The 13,544-nt window shown below is 36.7% G+C and overlaps 1 protein-coding gene across 1 annotated transcript in view; it reads right to left on the bottom strand.

Moving 5' to 3' along the window:
- NPFFR2 (neuropeptide FF receptor 2) overlaps positions 1 to 13,544 on the bottom strand; it is a 58,608-nt gene that overhangs the window by 17,032 nt on the left and 28,032 nt on the right. The window contains exon 2 of the mRNA XM_074324474.2: positions 371 to 705. Within this exon, the coding sequence (XP_074180575.1) occupies positions 371 to 698 (328 nt within the window). The 5' untranslated portion in view covers positions 699 to 705. The remainder of the gene's footprint in view (positions 1 to 370; positions 706 to 13,544) is intronic.

Here is a 13,544-nt window from a genome sequence, read left to right as displayed (position 1 = left end):
CAATAACAAAAGATGAATACAAGTCATGCTTGACTTCTTCAATTACAAGAGGTGTTCAAGGTGGTTACCATCAGCGTCCAGACACTTCTGATCATGGCAAACTACTGCATGAGCAACATTGACCAAAGTGTCCATATATATATATATTTTTTTTTTTTATTATTATTATTTATTTATTTTTTTTTGGCACCCCCAGTATTAGTTTATAGTCTTTCACCTCCTTTAGACTATAGACCTTATGAGGACAGGTACCTGGAGCAGGTCTTTAAACTCCATAAAAATTTGTGAATGAATGGATGACCCTGCCATGGCTACAGGGAGATGGGACATGTACTCATATTATCTTTGCACTGCACACAAGTCAACATACCTGCTATAATGTTGTCTAGCAGTGTGATAGGCATACAGAATATGCCAACTAGTAAATCACTTATTGCCAGGTTCAAGATGAAGAGATTAGTGACTGTGTGCATATGTTTGTTCCTCATCACAATAAAGCAAACCACTGTATTTCCCACCATGCACAGGAAGAAGATCAGAAAGTAGGAAATAATGAAGATTGCCGCCACTTGAGCCTGGTGAAGATAGTAGTTTACATAGGTAATATTGATATCTGAGTACAGATAATGCTTTGTGTCATTGACACTCCAACTGTGATGCCAGTTTTCTGAAGAATTTGAGTTCCAATTCTCATTCATTATGGACCTGAACAAAGGAGAGGCAGAGAAGAAAAAGCATAATTAGAAACCAGTAGAATGTCAATTCTATGCCTGAGTTTAAGAGAGATACTTTTAAAAAGCTATATAATTTTGATGGGCCTTCTATAATAATCCATAAGCTTTGCATGGAAGTGAGCTATAAATAAAACATTCAAATTATTATGATTATTAAACAAGAGCATTTGAAAGTTCCACTTTGTCCCATAAGTAACACTTATTCTATTTTATTTCAATATACTCTGTACTTCACTTCTTTATACCTTCTATCCCTTTGCAAAGTTTCAAGGGAAAGTTTAGAAGGGAAACCTTCCAAAACTCCCCTCCTTATGACTCCAGATAACATAACCTGACAAAACCTACTTGTTCCTTAAAAGCTAACTCACATGTCTCTAGCTTTCCTGATAATTTGAACAAGATGAGGTGTCTACTTCTTCAAAACTCCCATTGAAATAATCTTCTTGAATTTTCCTTATTCTGCTTTGACTCAGTTAATTGAATATTTTTTTATACACTTCTGTGTGGAAACATAGACACCATACTGTGAATTTCTTAAAATAGGTCTAGACTACTTGTCTTGGTTTCACTGAGCATAATTCCATTCACGTAGTATATATGCATTCAATAAATATTTTTATTTAAAATCTTTGTATCTTAACATAGACATTTCAACGCACTCTGTATGTCAGAGGTTCCCAACACTGTCAGGTTTGATGACTTACTAGGACTTACTAGGACACCAAGCTACCAGGACACATTGAAAGCTAAATGTTTATGATAGCAAAAGGCTACAAACCAAAATCAGCCAATAAAAGGCACACAAAGTAAAATCTGCAGGAAACCAGGCACAAGCTTTCAAGAATCCTCTCAGTGGAGTCATGCAGGACCTGCTTAATTCTTCCAGCAATGAGTTTGACAGCATATGTGAAGTGTTGTCCACCAGGGAAGCTGATTAGAGAGTCAGTGCTCAAGGTTTTTAATTAGAGAGTGGTCACGTGGGCACCTTCTTCCTAGCATGTATCAGAATTCCAGATGGAAAGTAGGGGTTTGGCATGTTATGTTGTTTAAATACACAGATTAGACAAGGTGAGTCACTCTTGTCATGTAAAGAAACTTTATATCAACATAGGGGACTGTTTATGATTTATTTTCTCTGGTCTCCTTGTCTGGCTGCCTCACAAATAAACCCTTTTCTCTGTGAAAAACCTCTTGCCTCAGATTTTGGCTTCCCTGTGTACAACCAGCATTGAGCCCACAGACCGGTTTGGTAACATTGCTTTTGTGGGCAGTTTCCTGGGCTCTTCAGGGACACTAATCTATTGCTGTGGGGTTCTCATCTACTTCTCTTCATGTGAAGAAATTCATCTCTGCTGGCTCTTTCGTCAGCCTGGAAACTAACGAAGGGCCAACTTTGCAAGCAGGCTTTTCAGGACTGCTTAACTCTTTTCTTCATACCTTGCAAATTGGTTGGGCAAAAGATGATATGTGGGCTTTAATGAAAATGAATTTGATGAGCTCCCATATTCCAACAAAAGAAACACACTGATGCCGATGGACAGCCGGAAAGGAATTTCTTCTAACCTTTGTACACAAACCCAGTCCTTGTGGACAGTATTCAGAAGCTAGGGGTGCCTAATAATTTGCACTTGGCCTGGCACCTTAATCTAACCCAATCAGAAGTTAACAAAACAATGTCTTATAAGATTTACTATCTCACTCCCTCCCTCTTAAAAGCTTTCCCTCACCCATATCGGGGAGACCGATCTGAGCCTTATCTCTGGTCTCCTTGTCTGGCTGCCTCACAAATAAACCCTTTTCTCTGTGAAAAACTTCTTGCCTCAGACTCGGCTTCCCTGTGTAAGACGGGCAATGAGCCCACAGACCCGTTTCAGTAACATTAATTTTGTGGGCACATTTCTGGGCTCTTCAGACTCACTAAACTATTGCTGTGGATCTCTCATCTACTTCTCTTCATGTGAGGAAATTCATCTCTGGCTGCTCCTGGCTCTTTCCTCAGCCTTAAGAAATCCTACAGTTCACTCTGCTGTAGAGCCTCAGTTAACCCTCACTCAAATAAGTCAATCATCCCTGGCCCACAGTTCACACTCATGCATCTTCTGTCTGAAAAGACTCTAGGAGTGTAAGTTGGCAAATGCCACCAACTCTCTGTTGCTCCACTATCAGAGAAACAAACCATCCAGCCAGGTCTGGGCACTTTAGATGTCTTGAGTGTAAGGCAGACACAAGTCCACTATATTCTCCAAAATGTTAGGTACATATATTAAACTCTCTGCATGTCTCCTTTAGTTCCTTTTCTAAGCGTGAGTTGAGGGGCAAGCACTCCCACACTCCAAGACCCTTCCCTCTCAATCCTCTTCTAATTTCTAATTCTGGGCCTTTGATTTCCTCAGCCTTATGATAAATGTTCCTTGTTACCCTTATTTATAAGTCTGCATGGCGGTCCTACAAAATTGTCTTGAGGTTTTACTGAAAATAAAACCAAATTAGTTCAAATCTAACATTCTATTACATAATTATCAGAAGGAAAACCCCAAAGACCTGAGGATTTGGGAATATCCTAGCAAGTGAATCTTATGTTATTCAAAAGTTTCAAAATTGGAATTGTACTAAAAAAAGTTTGTATTCTTCTTGTCAATTCAGAATACATTGTAAGGATTCCTTGTAAATGGTGGAGTAAGCAAATGTTGTATACGTCTCCTACTACAACCATATCAAAATTACAACTAAATTATAGAACCACCATCATTGAAAATCACATGAAGACTAGATGAACAAAAGTCCTATAACTAAGGATACAAAGAAGAAGCCACCATGAGACAGGCAGGAGGGTTAGAGATGTGGCACAAGCAAGTCCCACATCCACAATGTGGCAATTAAAAATCAGGAGGGATATCTTAACTGCAGAGCCCCCCTGAGGATTGAAGGGTCCCAGTCCTAAATTGGGATCTCAAGGCCAAGGCATCAGTGCTGGGAAGAGGCGTCCCCATATCATCTGGCTGTAAAAACCAGTAGGGATTGCATCCAAATGAGACAGAGTGCTGCTGGAGTCCCAGGCATTTCTCTTGAAGGGCCCCAGCATGAATTCATTCACTCACAAATTCACTGGCTTGCAAATTCACTCACTCTGCATTCCAGTGCAGGGTGAGCAGCTCTAAAAGCACCTAGGACATACAGGGAGGAACTGGATTGAATAGCTTCAGGGTGATAGCTGGAGGGGCAATTCCCTCTAGGGATGGAAGTGCTGGCAGGCGCCATTGCTGCTTTGTTGAGCTTTTCTCCAACCTAGCCAGTAGGCATAGGCAGGCACAAATCAGAGCTCTCCATTAAGCTGGTTAACATCGTTTGGCCAGCTGTGATGATTACCGGAGACTCCACCCCACCCAACTCCTATGCCTAGCCCAATAGGCTTCCAGAAGCTTTTTCACACAAGTGGACATCCTAAGCTCATGCTGTGGACTTTCCTAAAATATCTCAAAGGTCCACAAAACCCAAACAAGCAGTGGCTAGCCTCAGTGTGTCCTGTACCTCTTTCTAAGCAACTCACAGCCAAGCAAAAGTGCAACTGGTATCAACTTGCATTGTAACTCCCATAAGGTGGACCAAACTGAATCTGGCATAAGCTACATCCAGTGTTGATTTGCAACATAACTTCAATTAAGCAACCACAAGCCTGGCACAAGTCGTGGCTGGCCTCAGCTTGCATCGTGCTGTCCACCAAAGTATCCCAAGCCTGGCACTAGTGACAGCTGGCCTCGGTTCACAGCATAGCCTGCCCTGAGTGCTTCCAAGCCCAGCACAAGTGGCAATCAGCCAGAGAATTTTGTAGCTCTCACCTGGCAGACTCAAGCCAGGCATAAATGGCAGCTGACATTGGTCTGCACTGGAGCCCCTCCTAAGAGGTTCCAGAACCAACACACTTGGTGGGTGGCTTCAGTCCACACCAGAACACCACCCAACCAGCTGCACAAATGACACCCTGATGGGCAGACTCAGCTGGCACCACAATCCTGTTAAAGTGACTCCTGCTCCATAGGGTCAGCTCCCACACAACAACTTGTCCACTGCAGTCAAAGTTAACTCTCACAGCCAGTCAGACTGAAGGTCAACCCCATCCACTGATGTGCCAACAGCAATCAAAGGTCAACTACAGCATCAGGGCACACACGATCCATACAAGGGACAACCCTGGAGCACCTTGCTCAGGTAAACAGGGAGACTATGCCACTGGATCTCACAGGACACCTATTACATAAGGCCACTCTGTGAAGACTGGAAGATGTACCAGATCTACCTAACACATAGAAACAAACACAGGATGTCCACCAAAATGAGGAGAAAAATAAACAGGTTCCAAATGAAAGAATAGGACAAAATTCCAGAAAAAGAACTAAACAAAACGGAGACAAGCAATCTACCCAGTACAGAGTTCAAAACGCTGGTTATAAGGATGCTCAATGAAATTAAGGGAAGAACAGATGAACTCACTGAGAACCTCAACAAAGGCATAGAAATCATAAAAAAAGAACCAGTCAGATATAAAGAATGCAATAACTGCAATGAAAAATATAATAGATGGACTCAAAAACAGGTTAGATGAAGTAGAAGACTGAAGCAGTAATCTGGAAGACAAGGTAACAGAAAATACCCAATCAGAAAAGCGAAAAGAAAAAAAGGTAACAAAAAAATGAGAATAATTTAAGAGACCTATGGGACATCATCAAGTGTACCAATATTTACAACACAGGGTCCCAGAAGGAGGAGAGAGAGTGCAAGGAATTGAAAACATATTTGAAGAAATAATGATGGAAAGCTTCCTTAACCTGACAAAGGAAATAGACATACAAGTCCAGAAAGTGCAGAGTCCCAAAAAAGATAAACCAAAGGCCCACACCAAAACACATAATTAAAATGTCAAAGGTTAAAGCAAAGAGAGTATCTTAAAAGTAGCAAGAAAAAAACTGTTAATTATGTACAAGGGAGCTCTCATAAGACTGTCAGCTAATTTCTCAACAGGAACTTTGCAGGTCAGAAAAAATTGGTACAAAATAGTGAAAGTGATGAAAAGCAAGGAATTACAACCAAGATTAATCTACCCAGCAAGGTAATCATTTAGAATTGAAGGAGAGATAAAGAGTTTCCCAGACAAGAAAAAAGTTAAACCAGTATTACAAGAAGTGCTAAAGGACTTCCTCAAGTAGAAAATAAAAAAAAAATAAAGGAAAGAAAAAAAAAAAAAATCTCATTGACAAAGACAAACAGTAAAAGCAGTGGGCCGTCCAACTGTAAAGCTAGTACAAAGGTGAAAAGGCAAAAGTACAAAGATCATGTGTAATTACAATAAATTAAAGGATACACACAAACACATACAAAAGAAGTAAAAAGTAATGAAATATATATAAATGTGGCAGTGGTAAGTAAAAATTGTAGTAATTTTAGAATGTGTTCAAACTTAAGTGACCATCAACTTAAAATAGACTGTTACAAACATAGCTTGGTGTTTAGGAAGTAAATGATAACCACAAACCAAAAATCTACAAGAGATATACAAAAAATAAAGAGAAGAGAGCAAGAGATTAAAAAAGGAACAGAGAAGAACTACAAAACAATTAGAAAACAATTAATAAAATGGTAACAACTACATAGCTATCAATAATTACGTTATATGTAAGTGGACTAAATGCTCCAATCAAAAGACATAGGGTTGGGCAGGCCCAGTGGCTCACGCAGTTAGAGCTCCATGCTCCTGATTCTGAAGGCTGCCAGTTCGATTCCCACATAAGCCAGTGGGCTCTCAACCACAAGGTTGCCAGTTCAATTCCTTGAGTCCTGCAAGGGGTGGTGGGCAACACCCCCAGCAACTAAGACTGAACCTTGAGCTGAGCTGCCGCTGAGCTCCTGGATGGCTCAGTTGGTTGGAATGCATCCTCTCAACCACAAGGTTGCCGGTTCGACTCCCACAAGGGATGGTGGGCTGTGCCCCCTGCAACTAACACGGCAACTGGACCTGGAGCTGAGCTGTGCCCTCTACAACTAAGACTGAAAGGACAACTTAAAGCTGAATGGCACCCTCCACAACTAAGATTGAAAGGACAACAACTTGACTTGGAAAAAAGTCCTGGAAGTACATACTCTTCCCCAATAAGTCCTGTTCCCCTTCCCCAATAAAATCTTAAAAAAAAAAAAAAAAAAAAGACATAGGGTTGTTGAATGAATAAAAATCAAGACCCATAGGTATGCTGCTTACAAGATACCCACTTCAAATCAAAAGACACGCATAAACTGAAAGTAAATGGATGAAGACATTTTATGCAAATAGAAATGAGAAGAGCATTTAATTTCCTAATGATAAAAGGATCAATATAACTCTTGTAAATATCTTGCATTCAATGTTGGAGCACATAAATATATATAAGCAAATATTGACAGACATAAAGGGAAAGATCAACAGTAATACAATAGTAGGGGACTTTAACACCATATTGACATCAATGGATAGATCATCCAGACAGAAAATCAAAAAGGAAACTGCCCTTATGATACATTAGATCAGATGAACTTAACTGATATTTTTAGGACATTTACCCCAGAAGCAGCAGAATATACTTTTCAAGTGCACCTGGAACATTTTCCAGAATAGACCACGTTAGGCCACAAAACCAATATCAATAAATTTAAGAAGATTGAAATCACATCAAGAATCTCCTCCAATTACAATAGCATAAAACTAGAAATCAATTACTAGAATAAAACTGGAAAAAAAACTTAATAAGTGGAGGCTAAATAACACACTACTAAACCATGAATGGGTTAACAATAAGATCAAAGAATAAATCAAAAGATACCCTAAGACAAATGAAAATAAAAACACAATGACCCAAATCTGTGGGACACAACAAAAGCACGTCTAAGAGGAAAATTTATAGAAATGTAGGCCTACCTCAAATAACAAGAGAATATCTCAAATAAACAACTTTACCTTACACTTGAAGGGACTAGAAAAAAAAGAAAGAACAAACAAAGCCCAGAGTATAAGGAAGGATATAATAAAGACCAGAGTAGAAATAAATGAAATAGAGTAAAAAGCCAATAGAAAAAATAAATAAAATCAAGATCTGGTTCTTTAAAAAGAAAAACAAAATTGATAAACTTTTATCCAGACTTATCAAGAAAAAAAGAGAAAGATCCCATGTAAATAAAACCAGAAATGAAAGAGAAGTGACAAGCCGACACCAGAGAAATACAAAAGATTATAAGGAAATACTATGAAAAATTATATCCAACAAAGTAGACAATCTGGAAGGAATGGATAAATTCCAAGAAACTTACAGTCTTCCAAGGCTGAATGGGGAAGGAACAGAAAATATGAGCAGACTGATAACTGCTAATAAAATTGAATCGGTAATCAAAAAACTCCCAACAAACATAAGTTCAGTACCAAATGGCTTCATAGGAGAATTTTACCCAAACACTTAAAAAAAATTAATACCTATTCTTCGCAAACTATTCCTGAAAATTGACGAGCAGGAAAAGCTCCTGTTCATTTCCCAAGACCAACATTGGCACAAAAAATTCAGACAAATATACTAAAAAAACAAACAAAAATTATAGGCCAATAACCCTGATGAATATAGAAAAATTTAGCGAACAAATTTCAGCATACCTCAACAAAATAAAGGCCATATATGACAAGAACATAGCTAACATACTTAATGGTGAAGAGCTGAAAGCTTATTTTTAACTTCTGAATTTTAACTAAATTTCCTTCATATCATGATTTAGCTCTGTATGAATGCATGCGCTCCACTGCATCCTTCAGAAATTGGACTGCTTTCTGTTTACTTTCTGAACACTTACATTTACTTGTCCAAGTACACACACATTAGGTCTGACAATTAAGGTCGAGAAACCATCCTAGAAAAAGTGCTACACACCTCATTGCTGAATATCACTATAGTCACCTTCGAAGTACTCCCCTTGGGAAGCTATGCACTGATGCCAGTGCCTAGTCAACTCTTCAAAGCAATTTTGGAACTCTTTCTGGAATGGCCATCAGAGTTCTCATCATATCACTCTTGATGTCCTGAATGTTATCAAAATGTCTTCCTTTCAATATTTCCTTTATTTTCAGGTAAAGAAAGAAGTCACTAGGAGCCAGATCAGGTGAGAAGGGAGGGTGTTCTAATTCAGTTATTTGTTTACTGGCTAAAAACTCCCTCACACACAATGCCGTGTGAGCTGGTGCATTGTTGTGATGCAAGAGCCATGAATTGTTGGTGAAAATTTCAGGTCATAGTAACAGGCCTAAAATAAACTGTCTTCTTGACAGTAGTTTTCTAACAACACTTAGGAAATTTCTAAATTCAACAATACTTTCAATTTTCAGGAAATTTCTAAATTCAACAATACTTTCAATTTTCTGTTCTTTGATGCGCTCAATTATAACATGTGTTCAGATGACATATCTTACTATAATTTTCAAATTTCAAGAAATTATATTAATAGAAAACCTTCTTGCCAAAACTCAATTTACTAATAATGATAGGCAAAGGAAAAAAATATAAGCAAAACTTCCTATACTTTCTTTGTCTGAAAATGATTTAAGTCCTCAAGTTAAAAATAAAATGTATTATTATTCTCATCAGAGAAACAGAAATTTGTTACTAATAACTAGAATTTTATTGAGTTACATATTAGCTACTTTACATTTGTTATTTCATTTAATCATCACAGCAACTCTGAAATTAATGTAGTATTGTCCCTATTTTAAAAATAAAAGACTGAAAGTTAGGAAGATTAAGTAACATATATTGTCATATAGAAATTAAGCAACAGAACCAAAACTTAAATTCAAGTGTGTCTGAATCCAAGTCTATACAGTTTTATTTATAATTCTTAAATTATTGACTCAATCCTTGAGTTGTTGACTAATCTTAGCCAGTTGTAAGCAGTTTCCTCATTTGTAAAATATGGAGACACAATCCTATGTGCTTTTATTCTATGTTTCCCTTGTAGTACTTCTTACAGTTATATTCAGAATGAAAAATTACTAATTTTTTGAGGCATAAAATATTGAATGTTAAAAATACATTCTCTGAGCAGCAGTAGAATTATCAAATTATACGTTAGATATCAAATTTATTTATCAAATATGAAATTAGAATTTAAGCATAAATGACCTAAAACTATTTTTGGGAATAAAAATATTTCAATATTTCTGAAGGCATAAATTCAAATATTAGGTCTGTGCTACAATCACTAATGTTAATTTATATAATCAAACATTATGTTATCAAAGATTAGAACTGTATTAGGATCACTGTTTATTTTTGTGTAGGCATGTGTCCATTTGTATGTTTTTGCGTGTGTGCCTCATATATACACAGAACATGTCTGTTCGCTAGGAAGAGTAGCATAAAAAGTTATTCCAATAAACCTTATTAAACTAATGAAATGTTGAGTTTTTTTGTTTTATTTTCGGTGTTTTTTTGTTTTGTTTTGTTTTGTTTTGTTGAAAGAATAGTCCTATCGGTACTTCCTAAAAAGTAAAATAATTACAAGGTAAACTCTACTGCATACCTCTTACTAAATCAATATTTAATAGATGCATCATGCTGGTGCCAATACAATATTTATAAACAGCAATTTATCCAAAGGTGAATGGAATAAGAGCTCAGCAGTGCTAAGAGGTATGTGATCATTATGATATGCTTCCTCACCTCAAAAGAGCTTTCTATACTTGTAGTTTAATGATACATGGAGAAAATACTTTGGAGTGTAGTGATAAGAATAAAATTGAAAGAATTGTACAGTAAACTATTCTTCTTTAAGTTGCCTGTACAAATTGTCTTACCACTTATTTTACTTGGCAACTTAGCTAAAGACAATACATTATACTAATCAGTACAAGAAGGCATTTCTGAGCCCCTGTATCTAGAGAGAGTAACAAGATGAGTTTTGGCCAAATGAACATGACAAGTGACAAATGTCTCTTCCAAACCACATTCTGAAAAGATTTTTGTGCTATTTCATGTTTTCTCTTTCTTTCATCCATTTTTGTAGGCAAGACCTCCAAGTCAGCTGAAACACATGATGGAAAAAGCACAGAACCTTGGGTAATGATTTGGAGTAGTCACCCTGTAAAGTTGCTAGACCCACCTCAGATGTAAATGAATGAGAAATAAAATCCTACTGCAGTAAACCACTGAGAATTTAGGATTTACTTGTTACAAAAGCATATTTTACACTACCTGAACTAATCGAATACCACAGTTATTTGCTTACTATACTATCCGTTGGGACAGGGCCAGTAAACAGTAGAGCCAGGCTCTTGGCCTCACGTGGAAAAGTACTGGCTGAGCTTGTAACCCATGCATGGGCACACCACTTGGACACTTGTTCCCCGCCCCCAAAGCCTCCATTATATAACCAGCTGGCGGTAAGCCACTTTTGTTCAGTATGCTGTAAAACTGTCGTGGCTGCTCCAGAGAGCACGGATGCTGTTTCCTGTGTCTGGACCAGCTGCCTAGAGAGTGTACGTGTAGTATGAACCTTTTACCTATGGCTCCTTTGTCTTTTTTCAGCCTTACCGAATCCAAGAGCCTGCCAGGAGTGAAGCTCCTGCGTTACACCATCTTATCTCTTTTTCTACATATTTAGCTATATATTTAGCTACATATTTACAGTGCCTTATATATTATTTGTTTAAATTAATTCCATAGAATTCACAAAACATCGTGTAATTTTGATAATTGTTGAAAGGAAAATTCACCTATTCAAAACACATTCATTGAGCTTTTACATATTAACACTTAAATCACTCTATTTGTCATCAGGAAAATTACAGTCTAAAAAGCAAAATACATATGTAAACAAATATATGAAACATAGGTTCTAGAGATAAATTTTAGAAGAAATTTTCGTTTCTATCTGAAGGGTTAGAAATGGCTTCCAAGAAGACAAGCTGTTTGAGCCTAATGTTAAGGATATATTGGAGTTCGTTAAGTTATATCACAGATCAAAAAGTGAAGGATTTGAAAAAAACATTGCTCACTTGGGGATTATATATTATGCACAGTCCTCTAAAGCTAAAAGGCCATCACATACCTTTAGGGGTATTTTGGTCTTTTCGGATGTAAACTTTATCATCCTATGCTTGGATATGGTTTATATATGTGATTTTTCTTCTAGATGTGACAGTGATGATAAAATGTAAAATGTCAAAGAACAATTTTAATTTAAGAACCAGAAGCAGGATGAAAAAGAAGACATGCTTCTAAGTTAAAAAGCCTACAGTGAAGCCTTTATTATGAAGTCCACCCTTTATTAGAAAAATGGGGAAGTTTATTTGAAGATGACAGAATCACTACAAAAGTGAAAAGGGCCATTTGGAAGCCTCAGAGTGAAGGAGAGAGGAAAACTGTAAAAACACTGACATATTTATAAAGGCACAGAAAGTAGGAAAAATTTCATGTAGAGACCATCAACTTCACATAGACTTCAAAAGATATTAATATATTATAGCCATAAAATAGTACTTGATGATTCATGGGTTGATACTGGAATTATTAGATAAATTTAAACATAATCTTGCTCTATTTAAGAAGAAAGACTTATGGAATTTATTTTTTAAAATTATAAGGTAAATAAGTAATTATTTGTAAAATATTAATACTATTTATGGAAAATTCCCATTATCTGAAAAACTGATAAGGCAATTATCTCAATTTTTTTGAGATTGTATCAATTTTTTATGATACCTGGTAAAGGAGAACATATATTATTCCTATTAACAGTATTATTTTTTATGTGCTAAGTGTTTTACACAACAGTTTAAATCATTTAACAGTGTGATTTATTATGGCAAAAAACTATTTGCATAATATAAAAATATGTTTGCTCAATACATAAACATACAAGTGAGCGAACACAATCTGTAATGTATATAAAAGTGATGTTAATTAGTTCTTGCATAATTCCCAGAGATGGATAAATTTCATTAAAGGCTTACATTTCTAAAGAAAAAAGACTTAGTTAACATTAATGTAGCGCTCTTTAAACAATATTAAAAGTATATGTTCAAGAATTTTAATTGTGGGTCAACCGGATGGCTCAGTTGGTTGGAGGGTGAGCTCTGAACAACAGGGTTGCCGGTTCGATTCCCTCCATGGAATGGTGGGCTGCATCCCATGCAACTAAAGATTGGAGACGGCAGCTGGACTTAGGGTTGGGCTGCGCCCTCCATGGCTGGATTGAGGGACAATGACTTGGAGCTGATGGGCCCTGGACAGGTGCACTGTTCCCCAATATTCCCCAAATTCCCCAATAATAATTTTAAAAAATTCAATTGTGATAAGTGTTCTCAAAACTGTATATGAATTCACTAATATACAGCTCTTGAACCTGTACATTAATTCAACAATATTTATTGTGTCTTCTCTGTACTAAACACTATGCTTGATAATGAATATACATTATGAGTAAGACATGCATTATTGTGGCCCTAATAGAACGTATGAGATTGTATACTCCATGAATGCCAATACAAAAGCAGTAGGAGCATTACAGTATTTAGCTTTAGACTTAAAAAGGACAAATGCAGATATCATGGCCTATTCTAAAAGCAGAACTGATGCATATCACAAACCTAAAAATCATTTTCTGAAAATTACCAATATTTAGTTGGCACCTTTCATTTTATCAAGACTTCACCATCTAATATTTTATTTAATGTCTCAACTATTTTTTTTAGAAGGCAGAGAATTAATGAAGCAATTGAGAAGTAATGCTAAACCACTTACAGTATCAACA

Source organism: Rhinolophus sinicus, chromosome 1 (genome assembly GCF_057876585.1).
Source record: "Rhinolophus sinicus isolate RSI-liver-muscle chromosome 1, RSI-T2T, whole genome shotgun sequence".
NCBI lineage: Eukaryota > Metazoa > Chordata > Mammalia > Chiroptera > Rhinolophidae > Rhinolophus > Rhinolophus sinicus.
The sequence above is the reverse complement of the archived record's forward strand: the minus strand, read 5'-3'. Positions and strand labels throughout refer to the sequence as shown.